This window comes from Phodopus roborovskii, unplaced genomic scaffold (assembly GCF_943737965.1).
Source record: "Phodopus roborovskii unplaced genomic scaffold, PHOROB, whole genome shotgun sequence".
NCBI lineage: Eukaryota > Metazoa > Chordata > Mammalia > Rodentia > Cricetidae > Phodopus > Phodopus roborovskii.
In genome coordinates, this window is record NW_026125264.1 from 4,372,771 (window position 1) to 4,400,654 (window position 27,884).

Sequence of the window (27,884 nt, forward strand, 5' to 3'; positions counted from 1 at the left end):
GTCCAGAGACCTACAAGGATGACCCCAACTAACAATCTGAGCAACAGTGGAAAGGCTACCTTAAATGCCTTTCCCTGATAATGAGATTGATAACTAACTTATATGCCACCATAGAGCCCTCATCTAGTAGCTGATGGAAACAGAAACAGACACCCACAGCTAAACACTGAGCTGAACTCTTGGAATCCAGTTGCAGAGAGGGAGGAGTGATAAGAAAAGGGGTCAAGACCAGGCTACAGAAACTACCAGAGACAGCTGACCTGAACAAGGGGGAGCTCATGGATCCCCAGACTGATAGCTGAGAAACCAGCATTGTATCAGTTCAGACCCCCTGAACCTTGGGTCTCAGAAGGTCTGGGCAGTCTAAGGACCTCTGACAGTGGAACCAGGATGTATCCCCTGGTGAAAAGGACTTTGGGAGCACATTCCCCATGGAGGGATACTCCCTTAACCTAGAGGCAGGAGGGAGGGCCTACTCCCTACTCCAAATGACTTGACAGATTTTGATGATCCCTCCTGGGAGGCATCACCCTCCCTGTGGAGTGGGGGTGGGGTGGGGTGGGATGGGAGAGGAGTCAGGGGGCATGGGAAGGAGGGAGAGGGAACTGGGATTGATATGTAAACTAAGAAATAATATAAAAATAACATACTTCTAAAAACAACAACAACAAAAAGATTTTACACATCATGATGCTGTGTGCTTAAATGGTAAAAGCAGAAAGGCAAGCTGGTGAATGCTGTCTGAGGCCTCCTGTGTAAGTGCCTTACATGGGTTCGTGGAGGCGTCCTCATGGTATAATCTCATAAAGGCCACCTTTTCACATAGACAGCACCTGAACTTTAGAGGAGGCACATTCAAACATGTGACCGATAATAGCTGTTGCTATTTTCTGAGCTTCCAGTTGGGCCAATTTTACATATCAGAACACTGTCTTTGTATTTGCTATACTCCATTAAGAAATAAACATAAGTGTTTCCTCTTTTAGCCAGTGTACATGGGAAAGCAACATAGAAAAAAAGGGGGTAAGATGAGAATAATAAATCATATCCCCAAACTCTAGGATCTGCACGGTCCCATTCTGGCCCACAAGAACAGAACCTTAGGCAAGAAAATAAAATGGTACTGTTATTACAATAGTCCCTTTTGGGTGAGGCCAAGAAGATTACCATCTTGCCAATAACTGAGGCTCCTTCCAAAAACAAAGAGAAGAATGCCTCCCAATGCTGGGATTAAAGATGTGCTTCACCATGCCCAGCTTAGCAGCCCCAACTATCACCTTGCAACCTGATGTAGGATGTGGGCTGCAGAGCAGGCTTTGTCCAGCAGGTACATCTTCTTTAGTTAAGTGCCAATCCGGGCAGCGAATAGAGCTTCATGTGCTAAAGAGAGAGGAACCAGCCCCCCTGGTACTGATCTTGAGGGGTGGGGGGGGTGTCTCAAATCCTGCCTTACAGTCCAAAGTGCTTGGAGCTACATTTCTGCTATCTAGAAAGGAAATGAGAAAAAGATTGGAGCTATCAAGATGGTTTAGTGGGTAAAGACAGGAAGTTGTAGGGAGGAGCCAGGTGGAGGAGGGTTTATAAGGGTGAGAACTTCTTGGGAGAAGCAAAGAGGTGAGCTGCTTGCTGTTTAGCCTCTCTGGGAAACAGGATTCTACCTCAACCTTTGAATTCTGATTCCTTTAGCCGAACCAAAATTTAAGTTTTCTTAGTAGCTTGAAAAGAGTCAGTGCCTGAGGGAGCAGAATTCCCTCAGGCTTCAGCTCTTGCTGCTTAGCTGCTGCTTTAGTTTGGCTTGTTTCTAGCCAGCTTTTTTTAAATCTTAAGTTAACTGTCTATCTTTTCCCTCAAGGCTTTTACCTTTTTTTGTATCTATTACTTTCCTTTTTACTGTGTGGACAGCTGGCCCCTTGTTCTCTTGCTGTGACTAGTCCTCATTTCTTCTACTTATTTTCTCTGCCTGCCAGCCCCGCCTATCTAGGCTCCTGCCTCACTATTGGCTAGCCATTCAGCTCTTTATCAGGACCACCAAGTGTTTTAGACAGGCACAGTAACACAGCTGCACAGAGTTAAACAAATGCAACATAAACAAAAGTCATACACCTTAAAATAATATTCCCCAACGCTTGGGAGGCAGAGGCAGGCAGTTTGAAGCCAGCCTGGTCTACAGAGCGATTTCCAGGTCAGGCTCCAAAGCTACAGAAAAACCCTGTCAAAAAAACAAAACAAACAAACAAACAAACAAAAAACCCTAAATAAATAAAAAAATAAAGGGGTACTCTGAACAGTTGTACACTAACAAATTGGCTGACCTAGATCAGTGGGCAGATTCCTTGGAAGAAAACATCTATGAAGACAAAAATCATGAAATAGAAAATCTAAGTGGACATATAAATATGGCTAAGTGATAGAGCATGTGATTTTCATGTTCAAATCAAAAAAGTCTGAAGCCAGTGTGATAGCACACAGCTATAATCCCAGCACTTGGGAGGTAGAAGGGACCTTGAGGATCAGAAGTTCAGTGTCATCCTCAACTGTCTGATGAGTTTTTGGCCAGCTTCATAAAACCCTGTATTTGGAAAAAAGAAAGGTCCACACCCAACAACAACAACAACAATAATAATAATAATAGTAATAATAATAAATAAAAAACAAAACAACAAAAACAAAAAAATATATATATATAAATAAAATTTAGTTTAGTGGCAGAGCACTTGCCTGGCATGTGCATGTCTCCTAACTGATATTCAGCAGTCCCCAAAAGAAAACAAAGTGTGTGAGGGGATCAGACACTTCCAAAAGTAAAGTAGTAGCCAATAGGATGGGAGAAAATATTTGTAAATGTCATATTTAATAACAAAAAGATAATGTCCTCACTATATAAAAGACTGCTAAATGTTGACCAAAAGTTTGTGAAATGGTCAAAGAACTTTCATAAGCATTTCTCTACAGATACATCCATGATGAATAAGCACATGAATTGATGCTGAGTATCAATTCATGTGCTTATTCATGCAGATTGAAACACCAGTGAAAAGCCACTGTAAATCCATCAGGATGGTTCATATAAAAATAACAGCAGTGCTGGAGAGATGGCTCAGTGGTCGAGAGCACTTGTTCTTGCAGAGCTCTTGGTTCTATTACCATCACCCACATGGCTCACAGCCTCCTGCAATTCCAGTTCCAGGGGTTCTGATGCCCTCTTTTGCACTCTGTTGGCCCCAGGAATGCATATGGTGCACAGAGCTACAGTGAGAAAAATACTCATACACATAAAATAAACCTAAAAAAATGCCAGCATCGGAGGCTAACAGGGCTGTTGAGGATATGGAGGAATGGCACACTGTGAATGGAAACGTGAAACAGTATAGCCATGTGAAAAACAGTATAATGGCCCTTCAAAAACTAAACATAGAATTGCCAAACAACACAATTCTGTTTCTGGGTATTCTTAAAAGAATTGAAAGTAAAGTCTACAACATGACTGCCTATGTGAGCTGAACAAGGATAACAACAGCAGACATGCTAATGCGGATGGGGGAAAGCCCGGGAGGTCTCAACCCTAGGGAAAGAACTACAGGTAACTAAGGAATGCTGAGAGCTGGAGAAATAGTTTTCCTCAGGGAAGAGCATACTAGTTATCCAGTACCAAATTGTCATCCCAGAAGACATACATACAAGTCATATTACACAGACCAAGCTGGTTGTACTAGAAGTGCTTAAGAGTATATATGTGTGTGTGTGTGTATGTATGTACGTATATATATATATATATATATATGAACACACATGTGTATACACATAGATTTGTGTGTACATATATGTATATGCACAGATCACACATGTATATAATAACAACGAAAAAAGAGGTCATAAATTTGAAAAAGAGTAAAGGAGGGTTGTGTAGGATGGTTTGGAGGAGGAAAAGGAACTGGATTGAAATAATGGAATTATCTCAAAATTAAATGAAAAGAAAACAGTGTCTAAAATTACATTCTTCTTCTTGGCAGTATATTTACAATAGCAGAAGCATGCAAGTGGCCCGGAGATCCATTTAAGGTTGAAAGGATAAGAAAACTGTGGGAAATGGAATATTAGCTTTAAAAAGGAATGGAGGGGCTGTAGAGATGGCTCAGCAGGCAAGAGCCTGCACTGCTTTTGCAAAGGACATGAGTATGGTTCCAGGCATCCAGGTCAGGCAGCTCACAACTGCCTATTTCTTCAACTACAGGGGATCTGATCCACCTTTTGACCTTCCTGAGCAATTGCACCCATGTGTATGTGTACACACACACACACACACACACACACACACACACACACTGAGATATTCACCTTGTCTGCACCTGTGGAATAGATCACGCCCATTGGGGGATGGAGACAGGGTCGGACATGACCTGGGGGAACTAAGGCTGAGGAGGGGGCTCCGAGAGCTCTCTTGCTTGCAGCATGGGGACAGGAGTACATTTGGAGGCATCCTTGGGAACAGGAACCTCCTGGTGTTCATCTGCCTATATTGTGAGTTATTTCTACCTGAATAAACATCTATTCGGCCTATTTCTCCTGATCCTTATTAAACATCAACACACACACACACACACACACACACACACGCACGCACGCACGCACGCACGCACACACACACACACACACACGATTAAAAAGATAAAAATAAGGGATGGACTATTATAACATGATTCTTGAAGAAGTGCTGAGTGAAAACCAAGTCACAAAAAGACAAATAATTCCTGATTCCACTTGCTTGCAGTACTGTATTATCCAAGTATTGGAGATTGACAGTGAACGGAGGTTGTGGGGTCTGGGACTACAGCATGGGAGCTGTTGTTTTAGTGGATTAGAGTTTCAGTGTTAAAAGATGAGAAGAATTATAGAGATGAATGCTAGTGATTGCTGGTCAACATTGAATACATTTAATAATTTAAATGTACAATTAAAATGATACTTTTTAAACATTATTTTTTGTGCATGTGTGTATGGACACAGTCATTCCATGTGGCATGTATAGAGATCACAGAAGATTTATGGGAAGTCACTTCTATCCTTCCAACATGTGAATTCAGGTCTGCAGGCTTGGCAGCAAGCATCTTTACCTTCTGAGCCATCTTGTCAGCCCCTTAAAGGATCATTTTGTTACATGTATTTTATAGTAAGAGCTGAGAAACAAAGACGTGTAAGAGCTATTACCTATCATGTGCAAGGCCTCGGGTTCCAGTCACAGAATAATAGAAAATAAGAGTATATTTTTTTTCTTAAAACAATAGGATGTTGTAAAATTTCCTCCCACTTCCCCTTCTGTAACTTGAAAATTCCTTCCCTATAAGAATGTAAGTCCTTTGTGCACCCTATAGTGCCATCACATAGATGACAATGGCAAACCATTTTTGTGTGGGGGTGCTATCCTCTATTAATGAGGTAAAATTACTGTTCAACATGTCAGGAGGCCAAAGCAGGAGGATTGACAAGGGTTCAAGTTCAGCCTGAGCTATATTATGAATTCCAAGCCAGCCTGGACATCAGAGTGAGACCTCTGCTTCAAAAACAAACCAAACCAAGCAAACAGTATACAGTAATCTGTAGCTTTCATATGTATAAGCAAGTGGTTGTCAGGCAAAATGAAAGAAAAGATTTTAAAAATCAATTGTAAAAAATACCTCAAAGAATACTTAGTGGAAATGCAAACGCAAGAGAAACATGAGAAGGAAAGGAAAGACTCAGCAACATGTTATGGCGTACTGTGTTCTTGAATTGCACACATGAGAGTGATAAGATGCCTAGTCCTCTGGATGATTTTTCTAGAGAGATTCCAAGTGAAAATACCAAGCTGATTTGCTGAAGCTAAGGGAAGGGCAGTTTCCAGAGTGGCAGGAATCTCTGCAGAGGAAGGTGGTGTAGGTGGGGCCTGGTCCATGCTGGAGGACTCCTCAGACTGTTTTCCTGGTCCTAGAGATCAAGTCTGGGTTCTTGAACAAGCTAGTCAAGCAATCTACCACTTAGTTCCACTTTTGGCCCTGGATTTATTCACTTAGTTCTTTTTAAAATTGCTATTCATTTCCTTAATTTTTATTTTAATAATTCTTTGAGAGGCACATATATAGCCATTTGAAATAAAACATTTGAATTGGAATCTTGCACAATATACCAGCATCAAAAGTACATTGTGCTGGTTTTGGTGACTCATGCCCTTAAGCTTACTTAACACTCTAGACTTAAGTCAGGCTGATCTCTGTGATTTTCAGAAGTGCTGGCTAGTCTTAAGTCAACTTGACACAAACTAGCTATAAAGTATTTTCTTTAATTAGTGATTGATGGGGAAGGCACAGCCCACTGTGGGTAGTGCTATACCTGGGCTTGTAGTCTTGAATTTTGTAAAAAAGCAGGCTGAGCAAGCCATGGGGAGCAAGCCAGTAAGCAGCATCCCTCCATGGCCTCTACAACAGCTCCCCCCTCCAGGAAGTTGGGGAGGAGTTTATTCTGCCTACACTTCCTTACAGCTGTTTCATCACCAAAGGAAGTAAGGTCAGGAACTCAAACAGGTCAGGGACTACTAGAAATTGGGATGGGGAGATGGCTTAGCAGTTAAGAGTAGTTCCAGGGGATCTGATCCTACAAGGGCATGAGGCATGCATATGATACACGCAAGCAAAACACTCATAAAGTAAAAATGAATAAATTTTAAAGCTTTTAGTAACTGACAAGAAAGAAGATCAAATTGCCATGGATATTGTGCAAAGATCTAACTAAAAAGCAAAACAAAAACGCTGCAGAATAAGAAAGTACATATTGTCTTTTTCTCTCCACTACATGCTTCCCCACCTCATATGTGGATGGGCAATTGCTCTCCCACTGAGCTACACCCCCAGCCCTACTTTTGGTTCTTAGAGAACCTGAAGGTACATCAAAGTGGCCCTTCCCATCCATCAGACTGGCAACTGCTTTGTTATTTTGCTTTTGAGGTGTAGATGGAGTTTCTGTCCCGCTTCCTACAACCGTTTAGACCCAAATAAACACACAGAAGCTGGTATTAATTATAACTCCATCTGCATTGGGGGAAGCAAGGACTTGGGAGGGAAATCAGTTTGTAATTACAAATGCAGATGCCATCCTAGTCCTGCCTACACCTGCATGTACAAAACTATAGAATGATTCCTTGTGAAGTTTGCTAGAAATAGCCTGATTGCCTAGAATAGAATGGTTTTTCAGTGTTTGTCCTGTTGGTTAATTGAGGTGGGAGGAGCAAGAAAGCTATCAATTGATACGGAAGAATTCCTGGATATCTTGTAGGATGAAAAAAATCAAGGAAGAAAACATTGAAACTGTGTAGCATGCAGCCTTTATGTTTAAAAGAGAGGGTTTAAAGCATATGTGTTTATATGTGGAAACTCTGGAATCAGAACTTAGTAGAAGTGGTTATTTTTGGGCCCAGGGGTGATGTGACAAGATTTATGACAAGTTAGCAGTAAGATTTGCTATGATTTGTTTTTTAGGCTATTTATATACCTTTATAGATACTACTTTTAAAAGCTTGTCAACGGTTTAAAAACAAAAAATGATGGTGTATGTTCCTATGTGCGTGCATGCATACATACATACATACATACATATATATATATATATATATATATATACATACAGAGAGAGAGAGAGAGAGAGGGAATGAGGGGAGATGCGTGTGTATGTATGTATGTATGTTTTGGCAGAGGAAACATTGAGATAAATTCTTGCTGTGTACTGCCCAGAGTGACTTAGAACTTTTGTTCTGCTGCCACCTCCTTAGTGCAGGAGTTACAAACATGGCTAGAGTATAGTTTTGTGTGAATTAGGAAACACTAGCTGTTGTACTGGGTCAGTTAAAAAAAATCATCTGTATGTTGCTTTGGGTGACACTGGCAAGAACCAGTCACATGGTTCCATATGCTTCCAGATGGTCTAGGAATTCTCCACCAGGCAGCCTGTACCTATCAGCAACTGTACACTAGGGGCAGAGTGCTAGTTTGGTATGGCCTGCTATCCATTTCCCTTGTAGAGCCTAACTTTATACAAAGTAATAGGGCATTGAGCTTCAAAAAGCACAATGATGCTACCTACACCAGGCTGTTAGTATTAGCTTGTTTATCCCAAAGGTCCCAAGTTCAATTCCCAGCAACCACATCTCTATAAAGAGATCTGATACCCTATAAGAAAAATAAATAATTTTAGGGTCTGGAGAGATGGCTCAGAGGTTAAGTATTAGTTTGTTTAGCATCATGTGATAGGAGATGATTTTTTACATTTCATGTTTTTTTTTTCTTTTTGATTTATATGCTATGTTCCCTGGAAGATTCTTGTAGAACACTGTACCAGAACAGAGCCTCCTATCATGCTGGGATGGCTGTTAGGTGAGGCTTTTTGTTAACTTTTGTTTCATGCTAGGGTCTCATGTATCTGTCTGATCTTGAACTCTCTGTAGCCAAGGATGCTCTTGAACTTTCATGTGAATATGTGCATGTATGTACACATGCACATTACGTTACTTGCATGTGGAAGCCACATGCCAGTATCAGGCATCTTCCACAATTGCTCTCCATCTTAGGTTTATTTTATTTTATTTTGTGGTGGTTGGAGGCCTGTGTTACGGCATGCCTGCAGAAATCGGAGGATAACCAGTAGGCATCAGTTCTCTCCTTCCACCATCTATGTTTTCTGGGGATTGGATTTCGGTACTCGGGCTGGCATGAGCCTTTACCCACTGAGCCATCTTGCTGCCCACCCTCTCCCCTTATTTTCTTGAGGCAGTCTCAGTGATTAAGGAACTCATGGATTTTGGTAGGCTGACCAAACAATGGACTCTATGGATCCTCCTATCTCTGCATTTCTAGTCCTGGGATTACAGATGTGTGCTACCACCATACCAGTTTATACACTTCAGGGGGTTGCATTCAGGGGTTTATGTATTTGAGGCAAGCACTCAGTCCCTAATTTATTGTTTGATCAATCATTTTATTATTTTCATTTTATAACTATGAGTATACCTATGAGTTTTGTCAGTGTGTGTGTGTGTGTGTGTGTGTGTGTGTGTGTGTGTGTGTGCACCACATGCATCACTGGTACCCTTGGAGGCCAGGAGAGTGTTGGAGCCCATGTAACTGGAGTGGTTGGGGGCTGCATATGGGTGCTGGGAATTGAACCTGGGACCTCTGGAAGAGAAGCTAGTGAGTGCTCTTAACTGATCAGCCATCTCTCCAGCCCCTTAGTCAGTAATCCAGAGTAGAATGCTAGGTTCAAGGATAGCTCTCCACAGATGTTTAATGTTAACTTTTTGGTATTGGCAATATTCCTTTGTTGTTCTGAGATCCAGTATTACTGCTTTGTTGCCTAGTGTGCCTTTTTTTTTTAATTTTTAATTTTTGTTTGTTTTTCTAGACAGGGTTTCTCAGTGTAGCCCTGGCTGTCCAGAAACTCCCTCTGTAGATCAGCCTGCCTCTTCCTCCCAAACTGAAATTAATGGTATGTATCACCACTGCCCGGAAGGGCTTATGAAATTTTACTGTCTTGGCCTCCTATGTTCACCATTTTGGCCAGCGTGGTATTAGCAGTCTTCTTATTCTTTGCCAGTAATACAGTGAAAAACTGAGCATGGCTGCTCACACCTGTAATCCCAGTATTCAGGAGACCAGAGGCAGAAGAAATGTTGCAAATTTGAGGCCATCCTGGTTTGCATAGGGATTTCTAGTTCAATTTGGGAGGGCATCACAGCAAAACTTTATCTCAAACAACTACAAAAATAACACAGTAAAAATGGAAATTAGTTATTTAATTTGCATTTTCACATGTCATCTTTACTTAGTACCCGTGTTTTGGTAACAAAATACCATCTATCATGTGAAAACAAATTCCCAGTCTATCCCTTGTAAATTTTTGTTATCTATTTTTTTTGTTTGTTTGTTTATTTTGTTTGTGAGACAAGGTCTACTCTATGTCCTAGGCTGGCTTGGAACTCTCTTGTAGTTTAGGCTGACCTTGAACTTCTGAGAATCCCCCTACTCCAGCCTCCCAAATGTTGGGGTTATAGACATGAGCCACCACACCCAGCTGTTTTATTTAAATAAAAATACAAGTGCCATGATTTCAAGAGCTGTTACAGTGGTTTTAGACGCCTTGATAGGAGAGAGGCCGGATGTACAACTCATCCTGGTTATCTGGCCTTCCATGTACATTGTTTAAAATATTTATTTTTATTTCATATGACTTGGTGTTTTGCCTGCATGTCTGTCTGTATGAGGGCAGCAGATACTCTGGAACTAGAGTTACAGACAGTTGTGAGCCGCTGTGTGCCTGCAGAGCAGTCAGTGCTCTTCACTGAGCCATCTCTCCAGCCCCCAGGGGAGGGAACTTTGTGTTCCATTCTCAGCACAAGCAATCCCAAGGCCTAGGGATGGATTCTCAGGTGGGTGAAAATGCAGATAACTGTATTCTAAAGCTGCTTTTTGTAGCTAATGTTTTATTGACCAAGCACTAACCTACAGCATTTAAAGTTAAATTTTGATCAAAGACATCTATTTCACCAGCCAGGATTGTAATAAAAAAGTGAAATGTCATGGTAGTCACCACCTCATGCCTCTTGGATACTTGGAAAGTATTTGTTAAGAGAATGAAAATTCAAGTAAAGGAGTGGGGTTTTACGCTTCTTCTCACTATAGTATAAAATAGTATTCTAAATGTTCTTGTTGTTATGGAAGGAGGCGTATAAGAGCTGGAAGGATAGGTCAGTAAACTGCTTGCCTTGCAAACATGAGAACCCACATAAACAGTTGGGTGTGAGGATACAACTTTGTAATTCTAGTCCTGGGGAGATGACCGGCAGCTCAGGCCAGCCCGCATAGCTTACTTGAGAGTGTCAAACCGGTGGGACCAGTGAGAGGCCCTGTCTCAAAACAAACAGTCCAAATCAGTGATTTTCATAGGCACACACATGCACATGAGTACATACCTATACCCAGATCTGCACCCACACAAACACATGAACACACAAAACAAGAGGACGAAACTGTCACTGACTGACTGAAGATGACTTTTTACCTGGAAAAACCTAACAATAGTGCTCAGACTATTAAATGAAAAATAAATGTATGCCAGTTGAGAGCTTTCTTGTATACCCATAACTGACAGCTAGAAAGAGCAACAATATAAGCTGTATTTCACAGTAGTAACATAGAAATATATAATGTCAATATCAAGAATAGACATTACCACTGGATGATGGTGGCACACACCTTTAATTCCAGAACTCAGGAGGCAGAGGCAGGCAGATCTCTATGAGTTCAAGGCCAGTCTTGTCTACAGAGCTAGCTCCAGGACAGCCAGGGCAGAGAAGCCCTGTCTAGAACCCCATCCCCCATAGACATTAAATGATACTTTAACAAGAAAATCATTAGACTTTAATAATTATGTAAAATATATTTTTACATAAAATTTCTTAAATTTTATTTGGGTTATTTTCAAAACAGGATTTTTGTAGCCCTGAGTGTTGTGGAATTCCCTCTATAGATTAGGCCAACCTTGAATTCATAGAGATCTGCCTGCCTCTGCCTCCCAAGAACTAGGATTAAAGGTGTGCACCACTACCACCCAGCTCTTTTGTAGTATATCTTTCATATCTTCCCCCTATTTCCCCTTTGCTGCTATCTGAACCCTCCCACCCCCCATATTCCCTTCCCATTGTCATATCTCCCCCCACCCAGCCCCTTGTAACCTGCTGAGACTAGTTAGTGCCGTATGCTGGAATGCTAACTGAACTTGGCTTGTGTGTAGGTAAGCATAGCTACCATGAATTCATGAGTACAATGGCCATGAAAAGCAGGGCTTTGAAGTGGCACATGACAAGCTAGTGTGGCTCAAGGCCTGGACTTTCAGAAGGTTATCGGAACCTGCTTGTTGCTTGTATTGCTTAGCTCACCAGCTTCAGCTCTCTAACAGTGGAGGAGCAAGTGTGGGATTCCTAACACTTTTTTTTTTTTTTTTTTTTTAGCTTTCCTGTATTTCCTATGTTTTTAGTATAATTGGAGCTCCATGATTCAAACCTTTTCCTTTATAGTTTTGAATAAATAAACTCACTGTTCTGGTAAGATCAGAACAGTAGCTCCACTTTGTTCTATGAAATAGGAATCGGGGTTGGTCTGTCTGGCTGTGGTGTGAAATTGTCCTGATTTCCTGTTCCAACCTGAACAACTTATAACCTGATGCTATCAGCTTCTGTGCTTTTTTTTTGCTCACATGCTGATTCAGGGTTCTGTTAGGTGTGTTGGCATAATCCCCTGGAGTTCTTTTTCTATTCTCCAGCTTTTCTCCAGCTTCCAAATGTTCTTACTGAGGCCTCTCCATATTTATGAGGTTTTTGTTTGTTTTTCAAGACAGGGTTTCTCAGTCTAACAGTCCTGGATGCCCTGGAACTTGTTTTGTAGATCAGGCTGGCCTAGAACTCACTGAGATCCACCTACCTCTGCTCCCCAAGTGCTGGGATTAAAGATGTGTGCCGCCGCCGGTGCCTGGCTGGTGTTTTTTTTTTTTTTTTTTTTTTTTAAGATTTATTCATTTATTAAGTATACAGTGTTCTGCCTGCATGTATATCTGCAGGCCAGAAGAGGGCACCAAATCTCATTACAAATGGTTGTGAGCCACCATAAGGTTGCTGGGAATTGAATTCAGGACCTCTGGAAGAGCAGCTAGTGCTCTTAACCACTGAGCCATCTCTCTAGCCTGATAACTTATTTCATGGGAAATCAGATTCTAGAACACAGTAAAGGTTGATTGATGTTTATTTGGGGAGAAATCACTTATGCTTGAAACAGATGACTGTCGCGGGTTCCCCCTCTAAGGATGCCCCCCCGGATGCTCTCTGCAGCCTAACCAGGGAGTAAAAAAGCGAGCTGGGGGTCCGGGACTCCAGATCTAGACCCCACAGGTCACATCCGCACTTGTCCCCATGCCCCAATGGGCGCGGTCAGTGCAACAGGTGCAGGTGGGGTGGATATCTCACTATAGATAGTTATGGTTTTATATATTAAAAAAGTTATTATTTTAGTGGAAGGAACAGTTAAACCTATCCTTCTTAGACTTGTGTGTACATTTTTATGTTCAAAGTGATTTTTAAGGTTACATTTATTTAATGTGTATATGTACATGCGTGTGTGTGTATGTGTGTGTGTGTGTGTGTGTGTGTGTGTGTGTGAGAGTGAATCTTGAGTGTTGTCTCCTCAGGAGAAGGGCTTTTTGTTGTCCTGAAGCACTTCTATTAGGCTAGGCTGGCCATCAGCCCCAGGAATCTGCAAGTCTTTTACTCACCAGCTCTGAGATTATAAGTGCATGCCACTATACCCTACATTTTTTTTAATGTAGGGTGTGAGGATCAAACTCAGGTTCTGTTCTTGGACAGCCGGTGTTTTACTCCCAGCCCCAGGGATATCCTTTTGAATATGCATTCTTACAGTATTTTTCACTTAGCAGTATATCAAGAATTTATTTTTGCATCAAAATTATTTGTATAAAATTAATAAAAGAAAATAGCTATCGCGGTAAATAAGGATCAGGATAAACAAATAGGCCGAATAGATGTTTATTCAGGGGGAAATAACTTACAACCTAGACAGATGAACACCAGGAAATTCAACCCGATCCTCTCCTGTCCGAGTCACGCCAGAAAGAGAGAGCGCCTTCCTGGCCCCCTCCCACCTCCTTCCTCAGGTCACCTCCGCCCATAGCTCCACCCCCCAATGGGCGTGGTCAGTGCCACAGAAGGACTATCTCACTACAAATAGCATATAGAAGGCAGTGTTGATTATGACTGAGTTCATTGTAAAAATGCATTTTCAGATAATGTGAAGGCATAAGTCAGACAACACATAGCTATAAGATCACTTTTCCCTGGGCAACAGTTACCCTTCTGGTTGCACTTACATTCTTTAATCTGTGTACACACAAGTACCATTTCCATTTTTATCTAAGATTTTGGTTTTGCTTGATTTTGGAAAGGGTCTTACAATGTAGCTCAGAGTGGCCTTTGTTTTTAACATTTGTATAGCTAGTGCTTCCTTGTTTGACCTGGGGGCCTTCCTATATACTGAGCTGCCATAATGCTGTCTGACTGAAAGATGCAAAGGAGTAGGAGTGATATGATGTGGACAAGGGGACTGCATTGTCACAGTGGCTGTGATTTAAACTGCTAATGGCTCAGGTAGCTCATTTGGTAGAGCATGAGACTCTTAATTTCAGGGTTGTGGGTTTGAGCCCTACATTGGGCACCAAATATAGCAGGTTTTCTCAGACTGCCAACCCCTACTCTAGTATACAGTAGTTACAATACAACTCATAAAATCATGTGCACAGCTGGGTAGAGTGGTACACCTATAATTTCAGCATTGGGGAAACTGAGGTAGGAAGATCTTGAGTTCAAGGCCACTCTGGGCCACAAAACCACCCTGGGTGCTTTGCACAAGACCCTTGCCTACTCCTGATAATGCTTGCTCTTTGTAGGATTTTCTCATGTTTGGCATTGTCTTGCCCCTTACCATGTTTTGACACACAAGAAGAGTGTACATGCCCTAGTCCAGATTCCCAGGCTGGGGATGACATAGGAATATTAGCATGCCTTCAGAAACACCACTGTTGCCCACAAGGATGGAATGACCATTGAAGGGTCAAGAGGAACCCGTGGCTACCCGTCATGACATCAGGGGAGTTTTAAAAGGATAATTACTGCTTTTCTCAGTCAAGACCCAGTATGATACATACCCAGCATCTTCATAATATATGAGTTCATCATTTATTTAATCAGCTTCCTACAGATCTGGTTTTTCTTGGTGCTTCTTGCTATTATTAGCAGTTTCCTAGTGTTCAATCTGTTCCTTTTTCAAAAAGTGCCTTGTTACTTTGGGTAATTTGAGATGTGGTGAGTCAGAGTATGAATATTTACAATTTTGACACTGTTGCCAAGGTGACCTGTGACAGGGTTATAATGTTTTATCCTTTTGCCTGGAATGTTCAAATGGATCATTTTCTTCTCACCATCATTATCTATTATTAAGATTAAATGACTGTTTATGGATGAAAATGAAATTTTATGTGATACTTTCCTTTGATACATATACTGAATAATATTTATTTATCTTGAATCTTGTAAAATGTATAAATTATTTCCTTGAAAATATTTTGTTAGTGGATGTTGTAATAAGAACTTGATTTCTAGCTGGGTGGGTGGGGTGGTGATGCTCGCTTTTAATTCCAGCACTCAGGAGGCAGAGGCAGGTGAACCTCTGTGAGCTTGAGGCCAGCCTGGTCTACATAATGAGTTCCAGTTACAACCAGAAACCCTTTTTTGAAAAAAACAAAAAACCAAAACAACAACAAAAGAACTTAAGGGATGGATATATATTATATCTCAACCTCTAGGCTCTGGCTTTGATGCCTAGCACCATATAAAAGTATTATCATCCTGCTGAACTCATTCTCATTGTTTTAATCTAATCAGAAAATTCTTGGTAGAAGCTGTAGACTTCTGACTTTGTTAATTTATTAGCATTGTAAGCAATATTTCATGATCACCCATGTGCTTGGTACTGGTGACTGTCAATTGCAACATTTATCATGGAAAAGACATATAGAAATTATGTCTAACTATTCCCTTACAGACTGTGGAAGGGAAAGAAAGTTTAGATTAGACTGAAGTCACAGGAAGACTGCAGAAATGTCAGTGAGACAGACCTGGCTGAGGACAGGGCTGGAGGCTTCAGGTAGGGAAACACAGTGTGTATGTGTGAGCAACTGAAGGATCTGGAGGGTTGAGACCAGTGAGTGGGTGCTGAGGTGGGAACATCAACAGGGGTCTCCTGAGATGCTCAGTGGGACAGGCACCAACATGACCAGATTGCATGTTAAAAAGGTTTCTCTGGCTGTACAGTAGAGAATGTCACTGGAGCAAATCAGGTGTGAGACAGAGGCTTGCAGCTGTAGGTCATTCCAGGAGACCAAAGCATTGGTCTCCAAAGTGGGTCACCAGACACATAGTCACTGTGGCCTGGGAAGGAACTAAGGCTTTTTGATTACATTCATATTTAGAAATTAACCTGATAAACATGCAGAGAAGTCATACTTTTATATAATTTAGTAAGCATGTATGTAATAAGGCCATATGCTTTTTTGAAAAGTTATTAATACAATGAATAACCAAAATGATTGCCAAGCATGATAGTTACTTTTCCTGTTACTGTAATAAAATACTTCAGCGACAGCAGCTTATGTGTCTCACAGTTTAAGGGTGCACCCCATCATGTTGGGGAAGCGAAGGCAGCAGATGCTTGAAGCAGCTGGTCACATTGCATCCACAGTCAAGAGGAAGCAAAGAGTAAAATACGTGCGGCTGCTCAGTTCCTTTCTTCATTTATACAACCAACCCAGGTTCCCATCTGGGGCATGGTGCCATCTACAGTTTGCTCTCTATTGCTGTGCAAACTTAAACACCATGAGCTAAAGCAAATTGCAAAGGACAAAGTGGAGTTTTGGGCTTACATTTCCCTGAAGAGGGAGCCTAGTTGGTCTTATCAGTAAAACCCAGAGTCAGATGTTTAGGTAAATGCTGAAAGATCAGAGAAGCAAAGGAGCAGCCACAGTCACTTCTCACGTCTCCGAATCTTCCAACCAAAAAGGCTGAGATCCTGTCTCTGCCTTGCCTTATCACTTCCTGTCTCTTTTCTGTACAAACCTCTATGGTTAAAGTGGCTAGTTCCACCCTCTGATCTCCAGCAAGCTTTACTCATCAGAGCACAAACAAAATATCACAACATTTCCCCCATTACAGTCCATCATTGAGGGAAGTCAGGAAAGGATCCTGGAGGCAGGAACTGAAGCAGAGACCATGGAGGAGTGCTGCTTACTGGCTTGCTCCTTAAGGCTTGTTTTACTTCCTATTTATTTTTTATTTGAGTTCGTTGGTGTTTGGCCTGCATGTGTCTCTGTGTGAGGGACTTGAACTTGAGTTACAGAAAGTTGTGAGCTGCCATGTGGGTGCTGGGAATTGAACTTGAGTCTTCTGGGAGAACAGCCAATGCTCTTAACTGATAAGCCATCTCTCCAGCCCGAGAGGGAGTCTTTTTTGGTTGTTTGTTTGCTTGGCTTTTGAGACAGGGTTTGTCCATGTAGCCCTGATTGTCCTGGAATTGGATATGTAGACCAAGCTAGCCTTGAAACACAGAGATCATCTACCTCTTCTTCCCCAGTTGTGGGACTAAAGAAAGGTGTGCACCACCACAAAGATCCCCCCCCCCCCACCCAGTCAGCATTTTTTTTTTTTTGTGTAGCCTTGGCTGTTTTGGAACTTGCTCTGTAGACCAGGCTGGCCTCAAACTCAAGAGATCCGACTGCCTCTGCCCAACCCAGGATCACTTGCTCAGAAGTAGTACCACCCACATTGGGCTGGACCTTCTCACATCAATCATTAAACAAGAAAACGCTTCACAGATGTCTCTATCAGATATCTTCTCAATTAAGAATCTTTCTCCCCCAAATGATTCTAGTTTGTAACGAAAACTGGCACATTTGTTCTTCCCACCTCTATCAAGGTAATCTTCCACAGGCAAACCAGAGGCACGATTCTACATTTTATCAAACTGACAATTGATACTATCAGTAGCACAAGCCTATAATCCTAGCACTTTGGAGGTGGAGCTTGGGGGAATCACACATTCAAGGCTGGCCTGGGGTTACATAGCAAAACGAAAAGGAGAAAAAGTGTGTGGTTCATGGTAAAATAATTGCTTAGTATGTGTAAGGTCTTAGATTCTGTCCCTAGCAATGTAATTAGTTGATGAATTTTGTGTGATGTGCTGGAGATGGCTAATCTGGTCAAGAAATATTGCTAGTCCAAATTGAGAGGTAGTGAGTGAGATGACTAAAGGTAAAGGAAAGGTAAAGGTAAAGACTTGGTTTGGATTGCAAATGAAGATCAAGGAGGTAGATACCAAAATGCTGTCAGGCACCTGGGCAAGTCGTGTTTGCAAGATGGAAAAGGTGGGGCAAAACAGGTGTTGGGAAGGAGGAAAAAAGCAGGAATGTTGGCTTTGAGTAGCCACTAAACCTCCAGATGGAGACCTAAGGAGAAGATAGGTAAGTAAACTCAGAATAGTGCAGGCATAGAGTTTGCTGAAGAACCAAGTCACTGAAGCATGTTGGTTACTCCTGCTGTGTGCCAGCTATTGTTGTTGTGGTCACTCAGGGTCCAGGCCATTGCCCACCACAGCTCTACACACTTTCTTCATCTCTCAGGATATAGACCCTTCTGCTCATGTTTCCTTAGGCTAAGCAACTCAGTTGTCCATCCTTGACCTTAAAAGTGCAAGAGAACAGTATGCCATCCTTCTATGAATTCAAGCAGAGAACAGCGCTGACCATTGCATGGCAGTTTTCCAGAAGACCCACTGGCGCATAGACCATTGGGTATATTGGGAGCAGCCTTGAATTTACCCAAAACTACTTGGCTCTGGGCATGCATGCCGTGGGGGGAGTGTTAGAAAGCCCTGTAGCAGAATTCTTGGTGGATAGGCAGGTGCAGGTAGCCTTAGAATGAAGTTGCTGCTGCCTACCACTTGCTTGGAGAGGTAGCCTCCCTTCCCCGCTGCATTGGGGTGATCTAGGCAGTCTCAAGCTACTAATGCTGCTGGAGAGGAGTAGTTATAGACTGTACCAAAGCAGGAAATGTAAGCTCAGCATGATGGGTTTGTCCAGAGGGGCCTTGTCAGATTGTATCTGCCTCTCCCTAGCTCTGGCTAGGCTTTGAAACTTCACTCCTGCCTCCTTCAGGGGGCACAATAGTGGTCTTGGTCTCTTGGGGTCTCTTGCACTGCAGTCTCTCTGAAGGCAGGCTGCTGACAGGCAGAGCCAGTGGGGTTGCAGTGATAGATGATTTGAAAGCACTGCTATTTATTGATATGTGGCCACTTAAAGGGAATTTGAGGGCCCCCAGGGAGTGAAATCTGAAGTCTCTGGTGCAGGAGCAGAGATCAATTGGCTTCCAGGAGGCCTGACCCTGGGTATACTCACTGAAGGTTCCACCATATTGGTGACCCTATGTCAGGCCACTCAGCTCCCATGGTGGCTGGACTAGCTTTTGTTCTCCCAGGGAAAAAAAAAAAAAGAAACCAGACCCAGTGTTGTTTTGTAGTATTATTTCCTTGTCACAGCTCAAAGTGGTGAAAGGTCAGAACCCTGAAACATACATGATGGCTATTTGGTGGCTTATTTGTGTATTTACATATGCTTTTCCCTTATATGTCCCTTGCAATTTTCTGAAAGGGGATGTTTTATGCCCCAGCAGGAAATGGTTTAAAAACAAAACAAAAAACAAAACCCCAGAAGATCACAAGGCAGTCTCGGTCGGCTACACAGTGAGAAAGTGTTTCCAGAGAAAGGGGAAAAGGGGGTGGGGGGGAGACTGTGGGACGGTCTATTCCCAGTCCATTCCCAGCTGTGTTGGAGACAGTGTTTCTCACTGACCATGATGAGCTTAACCTCATCCTGGTTTTCTGTATGAGTCTATTTGTTGAGGACAGAGATCTAGTCCAAAATTTCTTGGTACTTTCTGCCCCATCTCCTGTGATGCTGGAGATGGAACTCAGGACCTCACACATGCTAGGGTAGTGATCTGTCAGCTCCTTCTGTTTCCTCTGATTGGCAACAGCAGGGAATCACAAAGCCTCTCTTTTGGTCTGAGCAGAAAAATTATGGTGACTGAGATCATGTACCCAGGAAAGAGAGGGTCTGGGAAAGTTAGGTGCTGTCCTCTAGAAGTTGATCAGAAAGTGAGCTCCCTAGTTGGGGCTGATGGATGATTTGAAAGTACTGGTGTTTATGACCAGCTAATGGGCATTGGAGGGTGCTGTGGGAAGTGACCTCTGAGGCCTCAGGTACAGGAGCAGAGATCCAGGGAGGATGCAGGTTATTCAGATGGAAAGGGATGCGTACCTCATAGAACCAACACGTTCATGGAGTGCCAAGACTTCAGCAGGCTTAGCAGAGGCTGTGCCAACTTTGTTCTGAGGATGGAGCTTTCTCAGGGATGGGACCTACGATTGGTTACTTCATCTGTCTTTTGTTCTAATTATACACCTCTAGAACAGAGATGCTGTCTTCATTGTTGAGAGCAGTTAAGTTTGAGATATTCCAGTATCTTTTTAGAAGGCACAGAAGCAGCTGGTGTTGCAGTTCATGCCTATAAACCTAGTTACTCAGAAAATGGAGGCAGAAGAGTGTTGCAAATTTGAGGCCATCTTGGACTATACAGTGAGAATGAGAATGCTTGCACGTATGCGCGTGCACGCACGCACACACACACACACACACACACGAAGGGCAGGATGAGGCAAGATAAAAGGATGCAGATAACGGAGCAACTTTCTAATTTTCAGCTGTGTGGGGAAAGCCAAGCATGGTGTTCTAAGAGAATAGGATGTACCAAATAGGCTCAGGAGGACAGACAAGTGAACTTTTTATTCCCCCTAAAATAATGTTTATCACAGTTACAACAGGTAAATCCTGTTTTACCTAAGATTTGGGTGTGCTACTGTTTGGCTTTACAGATTTCTGTTACTGTCACCATATTCCCCTGTTCATTAGAGGTCCTGTGTGTGTCTGTGTAATGCTCTGATTCAAGAATGCCAGGAAAGGCGGACTGTGTTTAGTTCCAGTGTTTCTATCTGATATGTGGCTTCTATTGACCATTTTAGGCCAGAAAATTTAAGGCCTAGAAGTTAATAATGAAAATCTAGATGTTTATGAACTGAAATATACAGGGAAAACTCATATTCTGGCTCCAAAGCTGAGACTGCCTGGTCTCCTGCCTTCAGGTACCTCCCTCCCCCAAAGGTGTTCTTTCAGGTATGGAAAGAAGTAACTATATGTGAATATGGTTTAGATATTGTTTAGGGCTTCCCAGTCTTTAAGAATTCAAGAGATTGTTTGGCTACTATAGGGTAGTTTCATTTGCCTTCAAATTCCTGTCCCTCTCAAGTTTCATCCTTAGTACCATTACTGTTGCAAACACTGGGTAAGGGCCACTATGTGACTCTAAAATACAGGTTGGGGAAGTATTAGTGATTGCAGGTAGGTATTCTTAGACGATATGTTGATTGAGAGCCAACTGTATAAGAAATTGAGTTAGCTCTGCAAAGTCAGATGGGAAGGTCCAAAGAGCTCATGGCTCAGGCAGGCTGTGTTCTCCAGGTCCAAGATGTGAATCACTCATCTCTAATTCAGAGGTGATTGCTTATTTTATCAGCTTTGATAAAAGCACAGTTAATTCTCTGTCAGAGGCTCTGGGCTGATTACCAGGGGGAGATAGTGATCTTGCTAGCTCTGCTTCCAGTTGGATCCAGCAATACAACACATGTAGAGAAAATAGTAGGACAGGGTCTGGTCCAGCTATTTTTTCTCCTCTGGGGCCTTGTGCCCTCTGCCTGAGACAAGAAGCTGCAATGTCTTCAAAACACACTTAGAGAGGGTTATATTGGGAAATGACTGAACAGTTAAGTTTCATGTTTTGCATAGAGACTTGGTTAGTCTATATTCTCATCTCCATGTACTTGTTCATACTTTGGGAGTTAGTTTTAAAGAGACATGAAAATTAATGTGAGAAAAAAATGACACCCTCAGCTCTTAGCACTATATTTCTAAAGGTGTGTGTGTGTGTGTGTGTGTATGTGCGCACGTATGTGCATGTGTGTGTGTGTGTGTGTGCTGTTCGTGTGTGCGCTCTCGCATGTGCACATGCATGTTTCTGAGGTTGGAACTCAGGTTCACACTCCACTGCTGAGCTGTACTCCAGCCCTATGACAGAATATATGTTAAGGATGTAAATAACGAGCAAAGTGAAGAAGTACATGGGACGAGGCCTGAAGGTTTTTCAGGGCAGGAGCTTTCATTTCCATGGAGTTTGGCTTCTCCGTACAGAGGGCAAATTCTTGTTCACCTTCCCACAAGTCCATGTGATCAGCTGTCCAAATTTCCAGTGGGTTCCTGTTTTCTTCTTCCCCTAGACATGATTGAAGCATGGACAACCACATAGAGGAGTGGACAGAATGGAGAACCCCAGAAGGCCTGTCTGTCAGCTTCTTGGCCTGTTGATTCAGCAGGACAATAGTTTACAGGATTTGCCTTGAGGAAAAGAAATCATGATGACTGTGGCCTGCCTTGTGATGGAAAAGAAACTGTGTGTGTGTGTGTGTGTTTGTTTGTTTGTTTGTTTTCAGGGGGAGATTTTGTTCCCTGAGACCTAGAGCACCTTTCTACCTCATCTTTGTGAAGCTATTTCAAAGTGGCTTTATGACCTGAGAACAAAGCTCAAATGAACAAGATAAGCTGATTCTAGTCATTTAGGAAGCCCTGTGCCATCTCATTGAAATAACTGAGTTTCTATCGATGAGAGTTTTTGATACTTTTTTCAATATCTGTGATAGCAACTAGCATTTTAAATAGTCAAATGATATTTCTTATAATAAAGAACATTAATAATTTCATGAGCTGGCTGTGGTAGCAGGCAGATCTGTGAGTTACAGACCAATCTGGTCTACAACATGAGTTCCAGGACAGCTAGGGCTATTACATAGACAAAACTTGTCTTGAAGAAAAAAAAAGTTTTACCATGAGATCAAACCACTTAAAAGCAGTGTTTCAAACAGGAAGTCACAGGGAAAATTACAGAACATTTTTAGGAGAATGAAAGTGAAGGTACAACAAACCAGAATTTATGGGAAAAGCTAAAGTAGTGCATGGTGGTAATCTTACAAAAAGGGACTTCAAACAAGGAAACCTTCAACATTAATACCCTAGGAAAAGAAGAAAAATAAAGTGATCAAAATGAAGGGTAGTACAGAAATCAGTGAAATAGATAATAGAAGAGGAAAAAAAAATCAGTAACGCCAGAAATTGGTTCTTTGAAAAAATAATCTTGAGAAACCTTTAGCTAGATTGAGAGAGAGAGGGAGAGAGAGCTGTAAATAGCTAAAATCAGAAATGAAGGTGAGAAAATGACTGCTAACTTTTCAGAAGTTTTTTTGTTTTTGTTTTTTTAAAGCAAGGGGAGCTCATGAAGGAACACCATGAACAGATACATGCCTAAAATAGACAACAGGGAGAGGGAAAAACGGACAGCTTCCTGGAGCCATACAGGTTCCGTCATTGACTGGTGAGAGACACACACACTGAGCAGACCTGTGGCCAGCAAGGAGATGAATTGGTAATTTAAAATTTACAAAGAAAGGGAAAGTTCCAGGTAGCCTCACGGGAAAGTGTTACCAAACCTCTGGAGACAATCAAACAATTTTTCTTCACAAACTCTTACACAAAGTAAACATGGAGGGAATATCTTCCACTCAGAAAACTTTTATAATTTTTAACCTGATAATGATACTGGACAGAATTTCACAGGTAATGTCTCTCGTGATTGCAGGTATAGAATCCTTAACAAAATGTTAACAAACCAAATCTAGCAGCATATAAATTATCTGTACATCATAAACAAATGAGATTTTATCCTGAAAATAAATGAGTTTAACATCTAAGAATCAACTAATGGAATATGCTATATTAATAGAATAAAAGACAGAAATCATACAGTCATCTCAGTAGATACAGAAAAAGCATTTGAAAAGTTCCAACATTCCTCATGCTAAAAATATTCAAACCAACTCAAAATAGAAAATCATCCTTTAAAAACCCATGTGGGACTGGGAAGATAGCTCAGTCAATGAAGTGTGTGCCTTGCTAGTGTGAGGAGACCTGAGCCTGATGCTCAGAATCCATGTGAAAAATAGGCATGGGGATGAAGTGATGTCTCACTGCTCTTCAAGAGGACCTAGGTTCAGGTCCCAGGCAACTCACAACTGCTTGTAACTTCAGCTGGTCTCTATGGCACCATCATGCAAGTGGTATACACAAACTCATTCACACATAAATGAGCCAATAAATAAATCTTAAAAAAAAAAAAAAATAGCAGGCATGGTAGTATGAGCCTGTAAAGTCAGCACTAGGGAGGCAGAGACAGAAGAATTTCTAGGGCTTGCTGGCGAGCTAGCCCCACTTGCTTGCCGAACTCTAGGTGATTGAGAAACTTGTCTCAAAAAAAAAAAAAAAAAAAAAAAAAATAGCTGGCCCCGAGGAGCATGACTAAATTTTCTTCTGACCTCCATATGCACCTACACACACACACACACACACACACACACACACACACACACACACACACACACACACACACGAAGTCCATATTTTATTTCAGGAAAAAAACTAAACACTTTTCTTCTAAGGCCAGGCCAGAATCAAGAATGTCTAGTATCTCCACTTCTAGACAGTATTGTACTAAGGTTCTAGTCAAGGTAGTTAAGGCAGAAATAAAATATCCATGTTAGATAGGGAGAAGTAAAACTTAATCTGTTTTCAGATGACACAATCCTTTGGCTATTTGTTTGTTTGTTTTTGTTTCTGAAGACAAGATTTCTTTGTATAGTCCTGTCGTGGAACTCAATCTGTAAACCAGTCTGGCCTCAAACTCAGAGATCCACCAGCCTCTGTCTCTCAAGTGTTGGGGTTAAAGGTGGGTATCACCATGCCATGTATGTATGTATGTACATATGTATGTATGTATTTTGAGATAGGGTCTCATTATGTAACACAGGCTGCCCTAGAACGCATCTTGTAGCCCAAATTGGTTTCTAGCCCTTGATGATTCTCTGCCTCCGCCTCCCTAGAGCTGAGTTGTGAGCCACCATACCCAGCCATGATAATTTATATACAGAAATTCCTGATAAATTTACAACAAATAACTCCTCTACACACACCACAAAACAAAGTTATCAGAAATAATAAACAAGACCAGTGATGATGCAGGATATGAGAAGTATACCAAAATTTAACACTATAGTATTAGAGTAATGAATAACCCCAAAATGAAGATAAATAACTCCATTTATCACAGTATCAAAAAAGAGAAAGGCACCTTGAAATGTGCAATTTTTTCTTTCTGAGACAGAATTTCACTGATTGTTCAGGGTGACCTCAGATTTATTCCATAGCTTAAGCAGACACTGAACTTAGGATTCTCTTATCACAAATTCACAAGTAGCTAAGGTTACAGCTCTACATAAGCTGTGTATAAGCCCAGTTTTCTTCATGTCTGTTAAGATGATTCTTGAAAATTTTTTTGTTATGATTTGATTCTTTTGTTGTTATTATTATTGATGTTATTTTGCAGTGTTAGGGATTGAGCCCTGGGTCTTACACATGCTAGGCAAGTCTCTACCTTTAAGCTATATCCCTAGCCTCCAGCATATATTTTAATTTGTAAATCTTGATATGTGAGGAAGCTGTTGGAATTTATTGGACAACAAATTACTTTCTCATTGACTTTTTAAAATTTTTTCAGTTGATTTATTTTTGGTGGTACTAGGGATTAAACTCAGAGCCTCAAATACTCTACTATTGATCTATATCTATAGCTTGAATATTTTGTTTAGGAACTATCAACCACTTTTATTTGTTTAGATTCAAGGGTTATACTTTGTGTTTCCCCTTAGCTGTTTTAACATACATGTGCATGATAGTGTTAAGTTATGATGATGGCAATGAATATCCTCCTATAACTGGTGTTTTACTCTGAAATTCTGCTTTGTTTGGATTAACAATTTGAGGTGGATATGAACTTCCCTTATGTCAAGGGGGAGTGCCTTCTTCCTATATTCCTTTCTCACTAGGTGTTTTATTGCAACTGCATGTTGAGTCTTGCCTGATACACTAAGTAACTTTTAATGAAAACACATTGAATGATAATATAGTTTATGGGGGAAAACTGTGACCATGGACTTGGGTGTATGAAGTTTGGAGAAATATAAGCCTCTAAGAGGACACCAGGTCCCATTCAGGGTCTTAAAGGAAGAGATGTGTTTCTTTAATGCTGTCCCAAGCCCAGTTCCTTTTCCTCCCTCCCTTCTTCCCATGTCCCCCCCCCACCCCCCAGTCATACTGCTCAGAAGCCAGGTAGCTCCTCCTATCTGCTGCTTTCAAGGTTACCAATACCACATGAGATGCAACATCTAGAAACTTCCATTATACTGACTTAGATGAGAAAGAAAGAGGCAAATGTCAGGTCAGTGTTCTGAAAATCAGTGATCTCACTGGCCCTGTCCATGATCTTGGGGGCACAATGAGCCTGTGGTTCCCCCTGAGGAATTCTGTGTAACTTGGTATCTCATTCAGCATTTCTCACTCAGTGTGTCGGTCTAAGCCATGCTGGAGCCGATTGCTTATTTCTGGGCTATTTTCTAAATAACTCCTAGGATGATTTTTTAAAAAATCATTGGACTGCTAACATAAGTAACAGCAGAGATGAACCTCAAAACACTGTGCCAAGTTAGTGAGATGGCTGTAAGATAAACTGTGTGACTCTATCTGAAAGTCTAGAAAAGGCAAAACTGTAGGTCAGAAAAGCAGAATTGTGGTGCTGGGGGCTTAGGTCAGAGGAGACTGCCTGAGAGGTATGAGGGAATTTTGGACCCTGCCTGAAAGGGAGTCCATGGGATGAATCCAAGGGCTGGTCTCATTTTCAGCCTCTGCAGTCTCCTGGACCTGGTTGGGCAGGTTCTGCTGATGTCCTGGGTGTAGATACTTCTGGCTTCCCACGAGCAGCTAATGAGTAACTCAGCACTGAGCTGGATCAAAGAAGCTTGGCAGCAGTGAGGTTTCAAGGCCAGAGAAGCCAGCCACTCTGCCGGGATGAGGTGGAAGCGGGGGTCTGATATCAGGTGGGATGCTTTTTGAGGACCTGTTGTCTTTGCTGGATTCTTGCCCAAAGGCCAAAACAACAGATGAACAGGACTGTATCTTTGACTTTTAAGAAATAAACACAAAATGTTCCCTCTAGTACAGTTGAAAACTCAAAAGACTATCTCAGTTAATTAGCAAAAGCAGATGGGAGGCCACTTTTATCAGTGGCAGTGTCCCCTGTGTGGAAAGATGCCTGTGGCACTTGTTTAGAAATTGAAGGTGCTAATAATAAGCTGGCAGAATTCATACATACTGCCTTTTGACTCATATTGCTTCTGTCTTGTAGACGAAAGAGCCTGTGGTTCCGACTGAGGAAGATAATTCTCTGTGTTCTGGGGTTCTACATTGCCATTCCGTTTCTTGTCAAACTGTGTCCTGGGATACAGGCCAAACTGATTTTCTTGAATTTCGGTAAGTCCCTTGTATAGATTTTTCTTTAATTTTACTTAGTATATTTTCACAATGGTGGCTGACTTTAAAAGATGTCTTTTTATTTTAATTGAGATTGAACTTCCATGTAGTAAAATGTATAGATTTTAAGTGTATAGTGTGTAGGGAAGTAGAGCCACCTCCCGGATTCAGGAATAGTATGGTCTGTGACCTGGGAAGTTCCCTGTACCTTTTGTCAATTGAGGGTCATGGTGACAATGGCGTTACTATCCAGTACTGCATTCGGGTCTCTAGGTGACTATTGCGCTGGAGGTGATTATCTCTTGACCCAGAGTAGATAAAAATATTGATGGCATGAACAATTGTCTGAAGCAGTCCTGTTAGAGACATGTTGTCATTGTATAGTCTAAGTTAATTGGAACCATAAAAAGAATAGTGTCAGCCAGATGATAGTGGCTCACATCTTTAATCCCAGCACTTGGGAGGCAGAGGCAGGTGAATCTTGGTGAGTTGGAGGCCAGCCTGGTCTGCAAAGCAAGTTCCAGGTCAGCCAGAACTGTTACACAAAGAAACCCTGTCTGGGGGGGGGGGGGGGTAAAAAAAAAAAAAAAAGAACAGTGTCTTTAAAAATAACAACAATG

The 27,884-nt window shown here is 41.7% G+C and overlaps 1 protein-coding gene across 1 annotated transcript in view; it reads left to right on the forward strand.

Annotated features, from left to right (window-relative positions):
* Positions 1-27,884, forward strand: part of Abhd12 (abhydrolase domain containing 12, lysophospholipase) — a 76,418-nt gene that overhangs the window by 22,054 nt on the left and 26,480 nt on the right. Inside the window, exon 2 of the mRNA XM_051193977.1 lies at positions 27,140-27,264. Within this exon, the coding sequence (XP_051049934.1) occupies positions 27,140-27,264 (125 nt within the window). The remainder of the gene's footprint in view (positions 1-27,139; positions 27,265-27,884) is intronic.